At 43.9% G+C, this 20,218-nt stretch overlaps 1 protein-coding gene and 1 long non-coding RNA gene across 6 annotated transcripts in view; one reads left to right on the forward strand and one right to left on the reverse strand.

Annotated features, from left to right (window-relative positions):
• The window catches only part of KIAA0319L (KIAA0319 like), an 86,372-nt gene that overhangs the window by 59,269 nt on the left and 6,885 nt on the right, over window positions 1-20,218 (forward strand). For 4 of the 5 annotated variants that reach the window (XM_039850942.1, XM_039850941.1, XM_039850940.1 and 1 more), the window contains 13 exons: window positions 691-783; window positions 2,541-2,673; window positions 5,690-5,918; window positions 7,185-7,308; window positions 7,942-8,074; window positions 9,853-10,001; window positions 11,068-11,219; window positions 11,563-11,701; window positions 13,225-13,384; window positions 17,036-17,178; window positions 17,997-18,119; window positions 18,659-18,749; window positions 19,810-19,901. In XM_039850942.1, coding sequence (XP_039706876.1) covers window positions 691-783; window positions 2,541-2,673; window positions 5,690-5,918; window positions 7,185-7,308; window positions 7,942-8,074; window positions 9,853-10,001; window positions 11,068-11,219; window positions 11,563-11,701; window positions 13,225-13,384; window positions 17,036-17,178; window positions 17,997-18,119; window positions 18,659-18,749; window positions 19,810-19,901 — 1,761 coding nt within the window. Of the gene's footprint in view, window positions 1-690; window positions 784-2,540; window positions 2,674-5,689; window positions 5,919-7,184; window positions 7,309-7,941; window positions 8,075-9,852; window positions 10,002-11,067; window positions 11,220-11,562; window positions 11,702-11,894; window positions 12,241-13,224; window positions 13,385-17,035; window positions 17,179-17,996; window positions 18,120-18,658; window positions 18,750-19,809; window positions 19,902-20,218 lie in introns of those variants that run through there. The other variant, XM_039850944.1, reaches the window with a different exon arrangement.
• On the reverse strand, window positions 2,934-9,853 carry LOC120593230 (uncharacterized). The gene is made up of 2 exons (XR_005650326.1): window positions 8,272-9,853; window positions 2,934-5,414 (listed from the first exon to the last, which is right to left on the reverse strand). It is a non-coding gene; the product is annotated as an uncharacterized LOC120593230 (long non-coding RNA).

Below are 20,218 nucleotides of genomic sequence, written 5' to 3' on the forward strand. Positions count from 1 at the left end.
TTGTTTTGCATTTTCAGAGACATTAGGGGGGAAGTTGGCACGTGGCACGTACATTGGTACAAATTCTGAATACTGCTTTCTGCCTTTGTTGGTCATAGATTTTCTTTTCATTCTTTGAACCTTATAGCCAAGGTAATCTTTTCTCCTTAAAAATGCATTTAGCATAAAGACCATTCAATCATTTCTCAAAGAAAAGCCCACTGGGCTCACAGTTACTCAGGTGGACCGGAGTGGTTTATGACCTTCCATCCATCACTCTGGCCTAGTCACCTCACACACAAACAGCTCACGGATGGTTGCAAAATCACCTACTGTCTTTTCAGCATAGCTTTGTGCTGAGAGATAGCTTGCTTGCCAAGGCCTTTATTGCACAAAGTGTATTTGTGGTCCACTTCTAGTCAGCTTGCCTGGAAGCAGTCACTTGCTGCTTTAGTACTCTTCATGAGCTAGATAGATAGCACATGAGCATTGAAAGAATGCACAGGGCATGGTCTTAGGAATAGTCAGCTTTGGAAGAGGCTTTCACAGGCGTCTTACATGATAATGCCAACCTGGTCTTGTGACTTTCGCATTTGGTGATGCTACAGCCATCAATTATGTAGTGGAAACATAATCCACCCAGGAATGGTCTGCTCCTACTATAATTTCCAAAGCACGTCTTTTAATTGCTTCGGGGTCATTTTCTTTCAGAGCCCCGTAAGAATCGGCCTCCTGTTGCCGTTGTGTCACCACAGTTCCAGGAGATTTCTCTGCCAACCACTTCTACAGTCATTGATGGCAGCCGTGAGTACTTATCTAGCATGATATTTTAGAAGAGCATTCACTGTGTACTCTGGTGGAAGAGTTGGGCCGACTATGTGTGCGTTCTGTTTAGGCTTCTTGACTGTGTTATGGGAGGAGCAACCATTTGAAGTAACTAATTAGGAAATAAGAACCACCCAGGTCCTATTTAAAACTCTCATGCGGCTTGTTTGAAATAAGATTTCTATTCTGAGATGGTAAGAAAGTGGGATTATACATGTAGTTAGCATTATTTTAGTTGAAACTTTCTGGTTTTCAAATTTTCTTAGATGGAGTTGCCATTCTCAGTTATGGAAACAAAGCTCTTTTCCTATCATGGGAAGTAACTGAGAGTCTTAACTGAGGAGCTCTCACCCAGCCATCACCACCTAATGAGATTCCTGTCAGCCTTCTCCTGGAGAGACTCACAGAATGTACTCCACACCCCTGCCCGGGCTCACTAACATTTTACCCTTCAGAGTAGTGTCACCTGATGGGTGACATGAGAGGATTTCTGGGTCTTTGCCTTTGATCCTGGCCATGTGTGTTTCAGTCCTGCCATCTCACCAGTATTTGCTTGGAGACACATTAAGGCCCCGTTACCCTGACTGTCTTGGCATTAGCAGTGGTTTTTGGCAGAGGCGATCACTGCTGTAGGAGAGGAATCTCTCACAAGGTTAATAAACATTTCATGTAGGCGGTTCTGACAAGAAGAGGAGGCTTGAAGAATAGCAGGCCAAGAAGGAAGAGACAGAACAGAAAAAAGCACTTATGAGAGTGATAGAAAAGGTTCACATAGTACTATTTTATATTTTTGAATAGGTCACAGTTAAAAAATATGTGAAGGTATGCAGTGAAAAGAATCATTACTATCCCTTCTCCTAACTATCTAGTTTTCCCCCAATCAATGATATTTATGTATTTGTCCAGAGATATTATGCATATATAAGAAAATATATAGTCTTTATGATAAAACATTATACACACTTTGTACAGTGTTTGTTCCTGTATATTGGAGAATTTTTTTTGAATCAGTATATGAAATATTCATTCTTTTAATGATTTCATAGCCTTCCATTATATGGATATATAATTTCATTGTTTGAATACATACTTGTTTTCAATCAGTCTCTATTGATGACCATTTAGATTATTTTTGGTCTTTCACTATTACAAATAATGTTGTCATGATGAATAATCTTGTAAGCATGACACTTAACACATGTGCAAGGACATCTGTAGGATAAATTACTAACAAAGCAGTTGCAGAGACAAAGATGAATTTTGCCAGATTGCTCTTTGTAGAGATTGTATCAGTTTATGCTTCCATCATGACTTATGAAAGGGCTTCTTTCTCCACACTTTTACCCACATAACGTGTTATTGAAACTTTGGCCTTTACCAATCTGATAGGTTAAAAAATAGTATCGCAAGCATAATTTAAATTTGCATTTCTTTTAAGTGAGGTTGAGTATCTTTTTATATGTTTAAGAATTTTTGATTTTCTTTTTTTTATACAGTAGCATTTTAACCAGAGGTTGCCTGTGTTGGAGTCTTTGGAAAACTACGCAGTGGAATATTCATAGAGAGGCAGAATGACCCAATATTCCTAGGGAAGAAACACTCTGGAGAGATAGTCTGTAATTTCACGAAGTTTTCCTAGCCTCAAGTCTCTGGGTAGTTGCCCTGGTTTGTGTAAACTGGATAAGTGCTGAGACACAGCGCTCTCATGTTGTAACTGATGTTTCTTTATGGTCAAGAAAGCACCGATGATGATAAAATCGTCCAGTACCATTGGGAAGAACTTAAGGGACCTCTGAGAGAAGAAAAGATTTCTGAAGACACGGCCATATTAAAACTAAGTAAGCTCGTCCCTGGGAACTACACTTTCAGGTAAGTTAAGATCCTTCAGGTTCACCATAGGCCATTTTTTCTTCCTGTGGGTTTGACATTCTTATGGGAGTAACTCTGACATATAGCAAGTTTATTGTAGAGTTGGTCAGTAATATACTTTTTGGTTCCATTGGTTCTCTGAGCCCTATGATCTTTAGTAACGACATTAATGACTTTTTAAGGCAAATGTCCTTGTATAATATATCAGGATTCACCACAGTTAATCCTTCTCAAAGCCTTATCTGGCAGATCTTCGAACATTGTTTTTTTTTTTTGTTTTTTTTTTTTGTTTTTTTTTTTTAGGATTTCTGTCATTAAGTGAAAGGGCCCATCTTCCTTTGCCTTTTTTCAGGAAAAATCCGAAGGAGCCTACGATCATTTGTCTCATCCCTTTGGGAAATGCTTCTTCAAATGATGTCTCAAAATTCTTATTTTTGACTAGTGTCTTATTTCATTATGAGTTGTAGGATCTTTATTAGGGCTTTTTGGAGAATTTCCTTCAAAGATAGTCCTTTTGGAAACTAGTGTTGACATTCTAGAATGTGATTAATAAGAGTGTGAGGCTGACTCTAGAGTAATCTTTATTTTGCATAATTCCTTATATGCTACAAAGCACTTGTGAGTATCATACAAACACCACATGTACATGATGCTGTCCTCATTTTACATCTGAGAAAAATGAGGCTCAGTGTATTTACTGACTCCTCTGACATCACACAGTACCGAAATACAGATTTTCTAACCCCTATGTCATTCTACTCTATTCCTTGATTTGACCCATCTGTATTTTGTTAATGCTTCTTTGAATGCCCTTCTCAGTCTGCTGGAGTTCTGCCTAACCTTAAGAATCTACATAGTTTCCTATGAAGCTCTCCGAGATCCCTCTAGAGAGACAGAAACGTGGCTCTCCCCTTTTCCTGTTGCACTGTGTGGCACATACGATGGTGGGACAGCTTATTCATGGGTGTCTGCCCTCCCCCACTAGATCTGAGATGAATCAAATTTTAGACAGTACCAGAGACACAGTGATAAATGCCCTAGCATAGCACCAACCCTACAAATAAATACGCAGGTTCTGACTTAGCAGAACTCTCATTGCCTCAAGACTTCAGGTGAATGAAATGTAGCTGCCATTCAACAGGTTGGAGCCTTCTCATTGGGTTAAAATTGAAACGTGATTTGGTTTTACCTTAGATTTCTAATTTAGGAATTTTAGCATTTATGGATTTAGCCTGGGCTAGGTTGACCTTTTTAAAAATAGTAACAGTAGTAACTACTGTTTATTTACTATGTGTTCATTGCTGTTCTGAGCTCTTTGAATGCAGTAGCCCATTTAATCCTTATAACAGGTATTATAATTACTCTTATTTTACAGACTGGGAAGTTTAGGCACTAGAGGTTAAGTAACTTGCCCAGGGTCACACAAGCAGTCTCAGCTTTTCACCACTGTGTTAGCCTGCAGCGTGTCGGATGCATGGATGGAGTATTGAGAGCAATTCTTTTTTTCTAAGTCTCAATCCATGAAATGATGGGATTAGGTCTGATTAGCATTAAGGTCTGGTCTGATTCCACTCACCTATTCCTCTCCTCTGCTTTTATATGGTAGTAGCCTCTTCCCCCAGCCCTGTGGTCAGCTGTTGTTTGGTTCCAGGATTCTTGCTTGCAGGCCAGTGACTGAGGTGAAAGTGAGAGTAATGGGCAGCTGCCATTTTGCCACCTGTGTATAACTTGCTTTTGTTCTGAAATAGGAGACGAAAGGGATATGTTTAAAAAACAAACAAACAAACAAACAAAACTGAAAACACCAGGGAAACTAAAAAAAAGAGGAAAACTTCTGTGGACTTTTCTTTTTCAGATGTGTGTTGATTTGCACGTGTCTGTGCGTCCAGTGTTTTTGTGCTCTTTTTCTAAAGGCTGTAATAACAAAAATCCCCTCGAGGCCATATGAAAAAGGTGAGCCTGTGGGATAAAAGCCCACAGATGTCTGGCTGTCTGTGGCTGGTAGTGAGATTTAAACAAACAACATGCCTTTTCTATGCTTTTCCTCTTTCTGTCAGCAAAATGGAAGAAGCCCAAACTTCCTTGCTTGCTTATGCTCACATTTTGAGGTGGCAAGAGAAGCTTTAGGCTGTTCAGCTGGAAGGCATCATTTAGGTAAAAGTCTGCTCTTATAAATGAACATTTTTTTTCTCTTGCAAATCCAATTTCACACTGGCACAAACTGTGGGACTGTTGCGTAGGAGAATTCATTTCCATCTCAGGCTCCCGTCTTAGCAGAGCCAGCCCTTCTAGTCCATCCCAGAGGCTGTCTGCCCAGGATGTCCATTCTTGCAATACTTTCACAGCCGGATCAGGGTGACGGGAGGAGAGCCTGCTGCAGTCAGAACTTGGTCTACTTAGTGTGGCATCTTTGAACTCCACAGGAATAGAGGCCAGGGACTATCTCTTCTTAAGACTTTGCTTCTGGGCTTTGGAGTCAGAGAGCTGGGTTGGCTTGCATCTTGGCTCATGACGGGGTCCTGGGCAGGTCGCTTGGCCTCTCTAAGCCTCCTGTAGAGTAAGACTGATGATTGCTGTGAGGGCCAGAGCAGATGATGCTTGTACAGGGCCCTCACACAGACATGTGCAGGCAGCGGAGCAAAATGGAGCCGGATACACATTGTCTGAATTCAGATGCCAGCTCCACTACTTTGAAGTTTGGGCAAGTTATTTTACCTCTCTCTGCCTTAGTCTCCTCATACCTGTAAGAAGTAAAATGAAGATAAAACTTATAGAGCTGTTGTGAGGATTTAATGAGTTCTGAAGCACTTGGAATAGTGCCTGGCACAAGTAAACCCTTAGTCAGTGTTAGCTTCTGCTATTTCGCTGCCTTTCCAAGAGGAACAGTAAGAATTGGTTACCATTTGGTAACCTTGCCACCTTGGTATTTCTGAGCCTTGATCTTTTTAGTCCTCTCATGTTTATTCCTCTTTACTGAAGCCTGTCCCTGATTGCACCTCTCTCTCTGCCCTGATAGCTTGACTGTAGTAGACTCTGATGGAGCTACCAACTCCACTACTGCAAGCCTGACAGTGAACAAAGCTGTGGATTACCCCCCTGTGGCCAACGCAGGCCCCAACCAAGTGATCACCCTTCCCCAAAACTCCATCACCCTCTTTGGGAACCAGAGCACTGATGATCATGGCATCACCAGCTATGAGTGGTCACTCAGCCCCAGCAGCAAAGGGAAGGTGGTGGAGATGCAGGTAGGAGGGAGTAGTTTCTGTCTTTTCTAAGGCCCAGGGGGATTAGCGCGGCTGGACCAGATCACCCATCCAAGGCTTCTTTTTGCTCCATTTTAATGACCAAAGTCAGATTTATACATAGATCATTTGAATTTTTTTTAAAAAATCTGGAAAGTTTAGGGGCCTTTAATTAACACACTAGCAAAAACCTTTACCTCACATGTTTAGTATCAGAGGAAAAGACTAGATGAGAAGTGGTAGCTGTTCTAGGATAATTCCAGAGTAACACTTTTTAGAAGCTACAAGGGTGCAGATCTTACAAAGTGGAGTAAATTGCCTAACTAGATGATGAGCTTCTCCCTGGAGATATTTCAGAAGAGACTAGATCTGTCACCAGGCAGGTAACATAAGTAAATAAAGAAAACCGGATGGGGGCTGTGGTGAACCAGAGAACTTAAGCCCTGACTAGAAGGGTCAGCTGCTCCTCAGGCCCAGCTGGTTGTCGCCATATGGACATATGGTCCCAAGGTTGCTGGATCGTACAGCTTTTCAAGAGAAGACAGAAATCTAGATCTTTATGTGAAAGTTTTCAATCATTAAGACACCATAGGCCAAACAAAACATCTGCAAGCTGAACTCGGCCCAGAAGCTGCCAGTTTTTGCCCACTGTTGTAGAGTAACTTCCTGCATTGGGAATTTGTTCTAGGTTATTTTTAATGTTCCTTCTGACACTCAAGAGTCTATGTTTTTAGGCTGGAGGCATGACTTAAAGCTCACATTCACCTGGCTTTTGTTTAAGTATTGTATTGGGTTTCTCTGCTGTTGCAAAATCCATACAAACCTGCTGTACGTAACAGCATGGTGTTACGTAGCAATCTGAGTTGCTGCCATGTTTTAGCGGGGCAACTTTATTAGGGTGGCTTTTGTAGAAGGAGCACTTTTTTAAAAAAATTGCGTTGTTTTATTATATATTCATGGTCTTCTTTCTGGCTTGGGTCATGGAGACTGACCTTGGTCATCTTTGCACCTTTTCCTGCTCTCCCCTCCCTGTGAGAGCTCTGATTTTATTTGTAACTGCCTCAGTGTCAGGGAAGTTCCCTTGAAGAAGGAAACTTTTAACAAGATGTCCCACAGTGTCCCAGTGTCCCACAGCATTCACTAATTTTGCTGAACAGCCTAGTACCAACTATTTAGAAAACTGGGTAAATCAATTAAACCTGAGCAGTACTTAATGTGTGATACTGTGATTCTGGGAGGCTTTCTCACTGTCTATATTTATATATCCAGGGTGTTAGAACACCAACCTTGCAGCTCTCTGCCATGCAAGAAGGAGACTACACTTACCAGCTCACAGTGACTGACACAATAGGACAGCAGGCCACTGCTCAAGTGACTGTTATTGTGCAGCCTGGTAAGTTCCCACCTTGAAGTGCAGGCTCTTCTATTGGCTGGCCCCTTTAACCCTGGGGGAGAAGAGGGTTTGGGTTCTGAGCTATATGAGGGTATAAGTGGGAGGCACCAATCCCCTGGCAACCTCTGTTGTCCTGGCAACTTCAGTTGTCCACTCTCCTACTGCTTTCTTCATAGCTAGGAGAGAGAGTACTTCACAGCCTCAGCTTGTGCCCTTGCCCTTGGCTAGTTATTGTGCCTTCAAGGGGACCTAGCAGATAGAGTCTCTGCCATCCCATATTTTACTGCATCCTTAAAGGGGCAGCTTCAGGCCCAGTTCCTCAGGAAAGCCCTATCTTATCACTCAGACCCTTTCATTTGAACTCCTATAGCATTATATTTCAAATTTAAGGTAGCATAACTTCATTAAGATCTTCCATATTCTTTCAGAATTTTTTTTTTTATATTTTCAGTCTTATATTCTTCACTGTAAGCTCCTTGACTGTTCCCCAGTACATATATCTCCCATAGTATCTGACAGTTCTGTGGGCGGGGAGGCAGAGTCCTTATGGCTTTCGGAACATATGTCCCAATAGGATCATCTCCTTTCCCAGCCGAACTGCCTGCCTTTGACCTCCAAGTATCTGTCTTCTAGAAAACAACAAGCCTCCGCAGGCAGATGCAGGCCCAGATAAAGAGCTGACCCTTCCCGTGGACAGCACGACCCTGGATGGCAGTAGAAGCTCAGATGATCAGAAAATTATCTCATATCTCTGGGAAAAAACACAGTGAGTATTGACACAAACCCTTATTTATGCACAGGCTCCAGACCTTTGAAGATCAGGGTTTTACTTGTTTTTAAGACTTTACTTGCCCTTATTGGCTTATTCAAGGTGGGGAGTGACTGAGAAAGAAAGATTCGCAATGCCCAACTTCAACCCTAAGAAAATAACATAAAATAATTTTTGTAAGAAAGACTGCTTACCATCAGCTAGTCCCTGGGTAGTACTTTTGTGGTCCTGGTGCTTTTACAGGTACAATTCATCTGCTGAAATGCATAGTCTGATTACACTTGAGAGGCAGGATGGAAGGGGTAATGGAGCAGAAAAATACTGTTGCTCAAAATTAACTGGGTAAGGCTGGCAGCGAGGGATGGGGCAGAGCAGCTATTAAGGAGAATTGAAATTCATCTACAAAATGAAAGCATTACTCCATTATTGTTTCCTTGAAGATACTGTTTACCAACTATGTTAGCCAGAGGCCAAAGGCAGTAGCCAAAATAATACTAAATAAACTGGAGTTATCTAATCGAACCATTACTAGTTTTCACAGGTTCTTTCAGCTCCTTTAAATCATAACAGCTGGAACTCAAATTATATGCAGGATCCCCAAATAAGTGAAAGAATTCCAAGGAAGGGTTAAAAGAGTTCAGAGTTAAAGAGTCAAATTTCTCTATTTCTAAAGGTAGCAACCATAGGGACAGACTGGGTTTTTTGTTTTTTTGTTTTGCCTGGAGCATTAGAGATGGGTGGGAAAGGGCTATAATTTGAAGAAACCACTTGACTGATCATTGGTGAGTTGGATTCTAGAAATTATTTTCCTCCGCTCTTGTTTCTATCTTTTGGAGAACCTAATCTTCCTCAGCCCAGTGTGTTTTCATTATAACTGTTGAAGATATGGCTGATAAACATTTTAGTTGAGTTTTATCAGTGTTTACAGTGGAAAGAGTCCTTAGCTAGCTTCTTGGAGGAGAATCTGTTTCAGGAGGGGCTCCTAGGGTCAGAGGTAAAGGTTTGAACAGTAGAACAAAGCAGAACTGGGAAGTCTGCAGATTTCTCTCTTCACCCTGTAGTTCTAAGGAAAGCTCTGGAGCATTTTGATCCTTAAGCAGAAGTGCTTTGTTATGTGCAGCATCGTGCCTGGATATTGGCACAGAGCTCACTTCTCTACTGCAGGCCGCTGTGTGAGGCCCCAGGGGAGAAGTAAGGTTGCAGGGTGTCCTGAGTTCTCTGGGCTGCTGTCCAGGAGCTGAAGGGAGCTTTGCTTAACAGAGCCACTAAGACGAGGTTGGTTTTGCCTTGAGAATTGCTCTGCAGCCTTGGCCCAGTTCCTTTTCCTGACTTTTCAGCAGGAATAAGTTTGGCATGTGATTAAGAAATTCATTTTGCGTTTTTGTTGGCAAGAGCTGAACCAACTACTGAGCCAAAAATGCTTTTCAGAAACATCACTCCAAAATCATTCTTTTGATCAGACACCTGCTCAGAGCACTTTCTTCCTTTTACAAACTGGAACAGCAAAGAGTTTGAATGTTCTAGAAGCTCATATAAAGGATAAGGCTAGATATGTTTGAAAGCTGGTGAGTGGAATTTTTTGATCAGCAAGTAGCCTATATTTTGGGGCCAAAGGACACTGTCCAAATGGAGTATTTTTAAACTTGTCCTCTCAAGGTCTGGGAAACAATAGTTCATGTCTTAGCTGAGGCAATAATTGTCTGCTCCTGCTGAGTCAGGGATGGGGGAGCAGCACACAGGTACCCCTCCACCCTCTGGTTTCTCTGTTTATCCAGGGGACCCGATGGGGTGCAGCTCGAGAATGCTAACAGCAGCGTCGCCACTGTGACAGGGCTGCAAGTGGGAACCTACGTGTTCACCTTGACTGTCAAAGATGAGAGGAACCTGCAAAGCCAGAGCTCTGTGAATGTCATTGTCAAAGAAGGTACCTCCCTTCCGCGGGCTGGTGCAGCAGCCTCTGGGTCAGATAACTGAGGGACCCATCACCTCTTGTTTGCCTGCAGAAATTGCTTAGAGATAAGGGGTGGGGAAGAGAGTTGGGGGTAAGGACAGCTGTTATTTGCTTTTCTGAAACAAACTGAGAGTGACTTTAAGGTGAATTTTAACTTCTGTGTTCTCCTTCCCGTCCTCTCTCCCTTCCTTCTTTCTCTATTGAATACAGAAAGAATTAAGGTTCTTTATTTTGCCTCTTCTGCTCAGACTTGGGGTTTCTTTGACGCTCCCGCTAGCTACAGTGACACCTGCTGTTGGACTTTAGAACGACTGTCCTGCACTGTAGCTTCCTTATGGTCATCTTATGAGCCTCTGCGCTGAGGCCAACATGAGGCAAGAGTTAATTGGCCTTGCTCTGGTTTGCAGGCACGATTATCAGTGATGGCCTTGGGAGAGGGCTATAAGCTGATAGCAGGAAAAAGCCATCAGATATGCAGATGACCTCCGACGTAGCATCCTGAGCTCAGTAAACACTAGAGAGTATACACCTGAGCAAACAAAGCTACTGGTGGAGCCCAAGTTAAGAGAGGTCTCTCTCTCTCCTTGTTCTCTATTAAAGTACTAAGGAATAAATCAAAAAAGATGTTCAGGGATTAACATTTTAAGCCATATTTTAAACAGAATTTGTGGTATTAGCTGGATGAAACTAAGCTTTGAGGCTTTAATCCACTGTGGGCCTGTGTTTCCAATCATCATATACCTCCAAGGCAGAGAAGTAGATTCCTTTCAGGGAGGCTGCTCTGAGAATACAGGAGGAAACTACGCTTGTCCCCTCTGCTGGACAGTGTCAGGAGAACATTTCTCTGGGTGGGACTGGAACCTCAGGACCTGAAGCAATCAATGGTGGTTTTAAATCTGTCAGTTGCTGGCATGGATAGACACTTGAAACAGTTCTCCATGTAAGATGTTTTTGATGTTTAATTTCCCCATCAACATATGAAGAAACAGTTCTTCTCCCCCAGCATGTTATAGTCTTTCAATGATTTCTCTTTGGTTAGAAATAAACAAACCGCCTGTAGCCAAGATAACTGGGAATGTGGTGATAACCTTGCCCACGGACACAGCAGAATTGGATGGCTCCAAGTCCTCAGATGACAAGGGAATAGTCAGCTACCTCTGGACTCGAGATGAGGGGAGCCCAGCAGCAGGGGTAAGTGTGCCAGGTGTTGAAGAGCAATGCAAGGTCAAGGTGGTGAGATGGGGAGAGGAGGCCAAGCCAAACATTCTAAAATGATTTAACCAAGTGGTTTCTTGTATCAAACCTGGACTGCTCTCTGAAATCCAAGGAGGTTAAATGACTTGCCTAGGGTCACTCTGCAAGCTAGTGTGGCACAGAATGTCTTTCTCTTTCATGATCCTAGCAGCTGTGGGCTGCAGAGCTATTATAAAGCAGGAGCTGCCCAGATGGGCTTAGTTATGACAAAAGCAGCAACTAAATCCACAAAGAAGTGTGGTTTTGTTCTGTAGCATAACCGTGTTGTTCAACCCCACAGGAGGTGTTAAATCACTCTGACCATCGCCCTATCCTCTTTCTTTCCAACCTGGTCGAGGGAACCTACACATTTCACCTGAAAGTGACTGATGTGAAGGGTGAGAGTGACACAGACCAGACCACTGTGGAGGTGAAACCTGGTGAGTTCATTTGGTGTTGAGACTGAGTGGGATTGCTGGATCAGCCAGGCAGGGCCTCGACTCTGAGACCCTTTCCCCCTAGCATGGACAGAGCCAGATGGCATATCTAGCTTTTAAAAAAAATCTAGAAACCCCAAGCTGAAATATCCTTAGAGACCATTTTGTTCCAACGTTCTCTCTCCTACCCACGCAGGAATATGGACCTCCCCCTACTCATCTCAGACGGAGAAACAGAAACTCAGAGAGGGCAGGGCTTGCTCAGCGTCACACGGCAGTTGTGTCAGAGCCAGGCCTTTGTGCCCTAGCCCAGCACTTTCTCCTCTACATGTGGCTGATGAGACAGGGCTCAGGGTGCTTTGGGAATCTGAGCACAGGAATAACTTGAGTCATGATGTCTCATCAGCACCCAGATGCAGAAAACAATTTATTTTTATAAGTTGAGCCTCAGGCTTTATCTGACAACCCAGGGAAGGTAAAGTAATTGGTGTCCTTTACATTTTTCAGATTTGCAGAAATAAAATTTCCTTCTTAAATAAGAACCATGTTTTTCTTTTGCTTTGAGGCTCATTTGGTATAGGAAAGGAGTGTAGGGTGGGCTAGAGCCTTATAAATCCTTGAGCATCTGATGAGGAGGTATTAACTTTAAACTTACTCTTTATTATCTAGGCCAAGCTCTTGTATGGATGTTTTAGATGAGAAGGGATCTTGGCAGGTCTTCCAGTCCTTGTCCCATCTCTCCGAAGGACAACAGCCAAGACTCTATAAAGCTTCTTCTGTGTTTAAAATCAGATCACAGATAGTCTACTAATTATGTAAATTACACATCAGAACAGGCAAATGGTGCATTCAAGTATGTGAATAAGGTCTTCTGAATAATCACTTTGAACTTCCAAGTATAGAACAGTCTTTAGGACATAATCACAATGGCCTCCCCATTCTGGAGTTGTGGAAACATGGTGCAGCTGTGATGTGGCTCTGAGGACATTCTTGTCTGTTGGCTGCCTGGATTTCCTTTGTGTTTACTGTTTTCAAACCTGTAGGGCAGATGCAGTCCCATCACTGGTGAGATTGTTGAGATGGACGTTTTCCTTCCCATTGTGTAGACGAAGTACAGCAAGTCACTGAGAATCAGATGTGGATCAAGAGAGATTGTTAGGTAGCCCCACTTGGCCTGGAGACTTCAGCAAAGCCAACTGGGGAGAGGCTTTTAAAACAAACCTTCAAGTGTTTCTCTTTCCCAGTCCCTTCACTAAACCCCGTTGCCTCCTTGCTTTGGCCTAATCCTCAGCACATACGTGGTCATTCTCAGGTTGATATGGGGACTAAGAGTCCTTTCAAAGCTCTCCAAGCCAGCCCCAGATGCATTACTAAGAATTCATCATTGTCCCTCTCCATTTGAAGGAGGTCTGTTGCATTTCTAAACACTCTCACTGCTTTCTCTCCTGTGCCAAAGCAAACGCACAGTGGCAGGTCTATTTTAACTCTCTTATTCCAAAGCCGTGACTGATCCACATGCCTTCCAGATCCCAGGAAAAACAACCTGGTGGAGATCATCTTGGATGTCAACGTCAGCCAGCTAACTGAGAGGCTGAAGGGGATGTTCATCCGCCAGATTGGGGTCCTCCTGGGGGTGCTGGATTCCGACATCATTGTGCAAAAGATTCAGCCGTACACGGAGCAGAGGTAGCTGGGCAATGCACGGGGGGAGAAAAAGAAAGACCAGGGGCCCCCTGGGCTTCATGATTGAGCTAACTAGTTTGGGTAGGTAGGGAAGGGTGGGCTCTCTAACCAGGAACCACTCATGGCGTCCATTTCTTTAATGAACTTTTCTAGTACTGGTCACATGTTCTGTACTAGACACTGTAGCAGGGTGCCGGGGTACAAGGTCAGAAGAGGTCCATTATGCTTGAAGGCCATAGTCTAGGAGGCGAAATAATCAAGTAAACATATATTTGATAGACCATGTGGTATCATGGAGGCACAGAGCAAGGGCAATTAGTTCTTTCAGGAAAGTCGGGGTAGAGAGTAGTCCAAAGATTTTCCAGAAGTAAAGCTTTCATTGGTCAAGCACAGGAGGACTAGAAGGAAATTCAGAATTGGGGAGCAGCATGAACAATGACCCTGAGGTGTGTAAGTACAGAGTTTCCTCCGGAAGAAGTCTTTCGGTTCAGAGTGCTCACTGGGCCCCAAAGCACAGTGGAAGGTAAGACTGGCTGTGTAGACTGAGAATGGTCATATGTGAGCAAAGGACTTTAGTCTTAATAGTCTAGGCAGGAGGACTCAAGTTAGTTTGTTTTATGTGCGTGAAGTTTTTGGTTTGTTTTTAAAACAAGGAAATTAGATTTTTTTTAAAAAAAGTTAGATCAGTAGTGTGGAGGCTAGATGACTAATAGGGAGAGACTGAAGGCTGGGAGACCAATCAGGCAGCTTTTGGACTAGTCTAGTAAAAAAGTAATAAAACCTGATTTAAGGTAGTGGTGATAGAAACGACAAAAGAGAAGAAGAAATTAAAAAGAAATTCAGAAGTAAATCAATAGGACTTGGTGACCCTTTGAGAATGAAGGTGAATGAGGCATCAAATCTGAGGCTTTTGGTTTGGATGCCTGAAGAGATGGTGGATGCCATTAACTGAGATCGGGGTACAGAGGAGCCAGTTGTGAAGAAAAGATGAGTTTAGTTTTGGCTATTAAATTTGGGGTGTCTTATGGGGTACATGGGGAGATGTTTCATCAGATAGTAGCAAGTATAGGCTGGGGTTTGGGGTGGCGGAAAAGCCAGAGATAGGGAGTTACTGCAAACGAGCAGGAGTCAAAGCCATGAGGACAGGTGAGTCACACTGGGGAATGTCAGGAGGGCTGAGGACAGATCCCTAGAGAACACTCATATTTAAGGAGGAGGCAAAGAGAGAAGAGCCAGCAAAGGAAACTAAGAAACAGCTGTCAGAGAGGTGAGAGGAAGACCAGGTGGGACTGGTCTGTGGAAGTTAAGGGAAGAGCTGGCAGTTGGTGGTGGGGGGCGCTGCCAAAGGATTCAGATGCTAACAGAGAGGCGGGTGTGGTGAGGATGCAAAACAGGCGTTTGAGTTTGTGATTAGAAGATCCTCAGAATTATATCAGAATTATAGGGAGAGTATTTTACTTAGACGTTGGGGGCAGAGGGCAAATTCATTTCATGGTTTGAGGATAGTAAGTGCTGGTGCTGAGAATAATATGGGAGATGAGATCACAAGAACATCTTTTAAAGATAGGAAATACTTGAGCACTTTTATAGACTGAGGCGCAGGTGCAGAGGAAAAGTAGATGGTGGAGTTTGAGGGGGTGGGTTATAAATGGAGGTAGGTCTGGGGAACTGGTCGTGGGCAGAGTGGAAGCACCACTTTGGAGATAGGAGGAAAGGAGGGAAGATGTGCTACTGCGGGCGAATTTCGAGGTAAAGAGGATGAAATCTGAGAGCGTTGGTACCAACAATCCTGTGTTTTGTCTCTGAAACTGGAGGCAAGGCCATCTGCTTTGAGAAGGTGAGAATGAGGTGGTAAAGGTTGGGGAGCAGCTCCTGGAGTGGGTGCTGGCTTTGAGCTAGCTATTTTGGGGTCTCAGCCAACGTTAGAGACAAGAAGTGAGAGCAGTAGTTCTCAACTCTAGCTACATAATAGAATCACCTGGAACTTTTACCTCACCCCAGAGGTTATGATTCACTTGGTCTGGAGTGAGGTCTGGACACCTAAAATCCAAAAGCTCCCCAGGTGAATCTAATATGCAGTCAGGGTTCACTGGGTCAGAGACCGCATCGTATGATCGTAGGACTTTCTTTTTAAGCTCCGCTCAGCAGCCTGGGAGTAGGCTGCTTGGATCAATCCAAGCTGGTGGGAACTGGCTGGGTCTGGGTAGACGCAGCAGAAAGATGAGCCAGAGCCCTGTGGAAGGCTATGCTCAGAGACTCATATCACTGCATCGGTGTGAGGGAGAGAGCAGCCCCGTGATGGCTGGGTTTCTGGCTTGGACTGGGTCAGCTTTGTTGAGGAATTCAGGAGCAGGATGTGACTGGAGAGAGGTAGTGAGTGTATTACAGTGGAAGGAGCATGGGCCTTCCACCAGACACGTTACTTTACCCTCCAAACCTGTTTTATCACTTGTGAAAATACTAGTGCCCATTTTATAGGATCGTTATTGAAGATCCAATAATATAATGTTTGTAAAGTCCCTAACACAGTGAGTGCTTAATTAAGGGTTATTATAAATTTATTTTGAGACATGTTAGATTTGAGGTGCCTGTGGAAGATCTGGGACAGCAAGCATTTGTAGACAGATTTGGTCACTTGAGACAGACATGGGGAGAGGAGATAAAGACTTGAGGGTTATTGGCATATAGAGAGAAATTTGAAACGATAAGTGTAGATTAGGTAACTATGGGAAAATGGTGAGAAATGGACCACAGATCTTTTAAAGGTTTCTTTCTTGATCCTAGAATTTGTGATATCCTATTGTTAGCCTCCCTGTGCAGCAAGCTTTTAGAAAGTTTGACAGCAGTGCTTCTCAAATTTTTATGTCATGCCACATACAGACTTATATTGTAAGCAACTGTTGCAGGGGCTCTGGGATACCCAGGTCTCACCCAGCCACCCTGTGTGCTGAGGGCACACCTGTAAACCCAGCGTGACCCACTCAGTGGGGAGGTTCAGTCTGTGAGACTAACGTGAAGTCGAGAAGCCGGCTACCAAAATTGGAGGCCAAGCCATAGGGAACAGGTTTTGCGCCACCCAGATGTGAGTTCTGCCTTCGACAGAAATTGACAGAAAGCAAACAGATTTTGGGCATGGAATAACATGGTCTTGCACCAACCACAACACTGTGAAAAGTCTTTCTTGTTGCTGTCGCTTTAAGGATCATTTTGCCTATGTAACCCAGGCACAAACCTAGCAGCACCATAGTCTTAGCTGTTATAAGGCTGACAGCTGGGGTGTAGCCTTAACCAAATCCCCATTTTCTTGACCTCCAGTTACCTGTTTAGAATGGGTCCTCTTGTTAGCGGGGGCTGCTTCGGGCATTTCTAAAAGCATAGGCTTTTAGGTGAGGTCAGACATATCAGTGTTAGGATCTGGCTCTGCCATAATTAACTGTGTGACCTTGGGCAAGTTACTTACCCCTCTGAGCCCCAGTGTTGTCCTCTGTAAATGGAGCTGACACCGATAACACCTCTCTCACTGGCTTGCTGTGAGAGAATGCATGTCATACTTAGCACAGTGTCTGGCACAAGCAGAAGGTACTTAGCAAATGGTAGCCTCTGTTGTTGTTGTTGGTAACTCCAGCTCATTCATACTGTTGCATGTCTCTGCAGCACCAAGATGGTATTTTTTGTTCAAGACGAGCCTCCCCACCAGATCTTCAAAGGCCATGAGATGGCAGTGATGCTCAAGAGTGAGCTGAGGAAGCAAAAGGCAGACTTTCTGATATTCAGAGCCCTGGAAATCAATACCGTCAGTGAGTAATTCTGGGAAGCTGGGAACAAGAACCCAGTGCCCCCCCTGACCTGTCAATCCCCGCTGTTCTTGGGCTCCACCCCGGCTCTCCAGGAACAATGGGGTCATCTGTTTCCTCCACTACATTAATTATGAAAAAGTCCTGACTCATAGAGGCTCTTGACCTGGGGTCCACGGGCCCCTGAGATAGTGTTCAGAGGGGCTGTGAGTTTGAATGAGGAAAAAATTACATCTTTCTTTTCATTAAGTTCTATTTGAAATTCATTATTTCTCTTAATTATGAAAGTAAGCAACAAACTACAGTATTATTAAGAGAACCTGTGACTTTGAGACAATAGAAATCACAGACCTTTTCGTATTACACATGATGAAATATCATTTTTACTTAACAGTAGTTCAGAATTATCAGTCGTTAGACCCACTCTAGATCTTGTTATTTAATGTTTTAATAAAGGCACACATTTATTTAAAAGTTACATTCTCAGATATCTAAAAACAGGTTCAATGTAATTGCTTTCCTTTGTAATACTCTATATTTTATTTTGGCAATTAAATTATTCAGAGAAGGGGATCTGTGAGACATGAAAGCTTAAGATCTGCTGATATAGAGAAAAAACATGTAAAAACGTCTGGAACCATCTTCCAGTGATGATAATTACGGTCAGCATGCCCAAACTATAGCTCTTGGGCTAGGTCTTCAGGAAACTACACCACAGGCCCCTGAACGGGGGCGCCTTCATACCTTTTCGGGCACTGGACGCTGGTTGTCCCCCCGCCTCTGACTCCTCTTCACTTTTGTCCCTTTCCTGCTACTCTCAGCATGCCAGTTGAACTGTTCTGACCATGGCCACTGTGATTCATTCACCAAACGCTGTATCTGTGACCCTTTTTGGATGGAGAATTTCATCAAGGTGCAGCTGAGGGATGGAGACAGCAACTGTGGTGAGTTTTCTGCTTGACACTGTGCCAGCTACTTTGGCACTGAATATGGTTGAGTTGAGTGGGTGGGTGTTGGTGTTTCCGAGGCAGATGAGCAAGCGAGGAGAACTTTGTGTATTTTCTTGTTTGCAGAGGATTTTTACTTCCTTCCTCCACACTTGCTCAAGGTTAGAGGAGAGCTCCAAAGCAGTTGTATAAGAACCAAGCTTAAATCACACAACTGCAAACTGCAGCCTGAATCAGACTAGCTGCAATCAGACTTGCCTCCTGTCTCCCTGAAGTGCCCACATGGAAGCCCTCAGCTTTCTCTTCCGAAGCTCTTTTCTTCTGTTAAAGCTCCTTACAGCTGCCCCACTGCCCCAGGGTCTCAGAGAAGGGACTGAAAATCATGGACAGTTCAAACAGTTTAAACTTCAGCTGCTTCCAACTCTAAGATCCCACCTTCCTGGGGAAGCCCTGAGTCATCTCTTGCCCAAGGTCGGGGCAGCCCAGACCTCCCTCTAGCCTATCCACAGCCCTGACCATTTTGTTTTTCTTGGCAGAGTGGAGCGTGTTGTATGTTATCATTGCTTCCTTTGTCATTGTTGTTGCCTTGGGAATCCTGTTCTGGACTGTGGTCTGTTGTTGTAAGAGGTAAGGTGGATTCTCCTTGGAAATTCATTTGGACTTCTGGTCATGTGGTCACTCTTCAGAGGGTCATCTGGCTCCTTCCACACGGAAGGTGCCGAGTCCTGGATTCCTCCCTTGCTGTCACTGTTACAGTGGTTTGGTCCACCCAAGGCACACGCAGAAAGGCTTTCTGCACTCTCTGGCTCTACTGAGGGCAGACACACACTCCTTCAGCCAGTGGCTGTCACCATAGTGGTTTGCAACATGGGAAATGTGGCCAGCGTGGGAGTGGGAGGGCCTAGGTGTGGACCTGGATCATATCTCTAGGATATGTGTCCTTCGACACTCCACACCTCAGCATCACCACCTTAACACGTGAGTTTTTCATTTTTTTTCTGCCTCCTAGTTGGTATTCACATGTGTACCTGTTTTCAGTCATATACTTAGGTTTTTTTCATTTGAGCCTTCCTGTCTAGTTTTATAATATTTAATGATGTTTACTACGTTTTTCATTATTACTAAGTATGATTTCTACATTTACAGTATGCCAACCACCGTAATTTTTTACAGATAAGATCTTTTTAAATATGACTACCTTTTCTCACCTTACTAGGGAAGTCACCTGTGCATGGTCACACACTAAGTGAGAGCTGAGATTCACCCTACAACATAACCTCTCATAACACTGAGAAAATTAAAAGAATTTTTAAAAATTCCCACCAGCCTAAGACAAGCACTGTTAATAACTTTGTTGATTTAATGCTTACCTCCAACCCACACCCTTAAGCTTAGGGTTTTCATTTTCCTTATATCTTTAACCAATCCATCCTTCAGTTCCACTGTGGACTGGTGAGTCCATGCTGATATATTCGTATTTCCCTTGCCTTTTCCCAGAATTGGTGAGGATTATCTGAAGAACAGTTGCCACCTTCCCTAGCTGAAAAGTGAGGAGAAACAGCCCTCTCCTAAGCAGCGGTCCCCCAAGATGGGGCCCTGCCTGCATCGGGCTGTCATCCTGTGGTGGGCTACCTAAACCAGACATGCAGTCTCTTTCCTGAGCAGGGGAGGGGATTGTGTTTTTCAGGCAAAAAGGAAAACCCAGGAGAAAAAGCAAGTACAAGATCCTGGATGCCACAGATCAGGAAAGCCTGGAACTGAAGCCAACCTCCCGTGCAGGTAGTGGCCCTGGGAGCTGGGCTGGGTGCATTTAGATTTGTGTACTCTCCCTGTGAAGAGTCACTGTCACTACTAGTCCCCTCCTAAATGTGTCACTAACAGCTGTTTGTGTTGGAAAAGCATTTTGTTCCCTGCCTGATGAAAGCCAAGGGTCGACTTGGCCCTGCCCTGGCAGAAGCTGCGCGCTGGACCAGGTCTGATGTCAGGGCTCACCTCTCGGCACTCCTTTCCCTTTGCAGAGGAGCTGGGCCTCTTGCTTTCCCTTCGCCTGCTCATTCCCCTCGGGGTTCTGGCCTGGAGTTTAGCTTTTCAAGCTG

Source organism: Pteropus medius, unplaced genomic scaffold, assembly GCF_902729225.1.
Source record: "Pteropus medius unplaced genomic scaffold, Ma_sr-lr_union100, whole genome shotgun sequence".
Lineage (NCBI taxonomy): Eukaryota > Metazoa > Chordata > Mammalia > Chiroptera > Pteropodidae > Pteropus > Pteropus medius.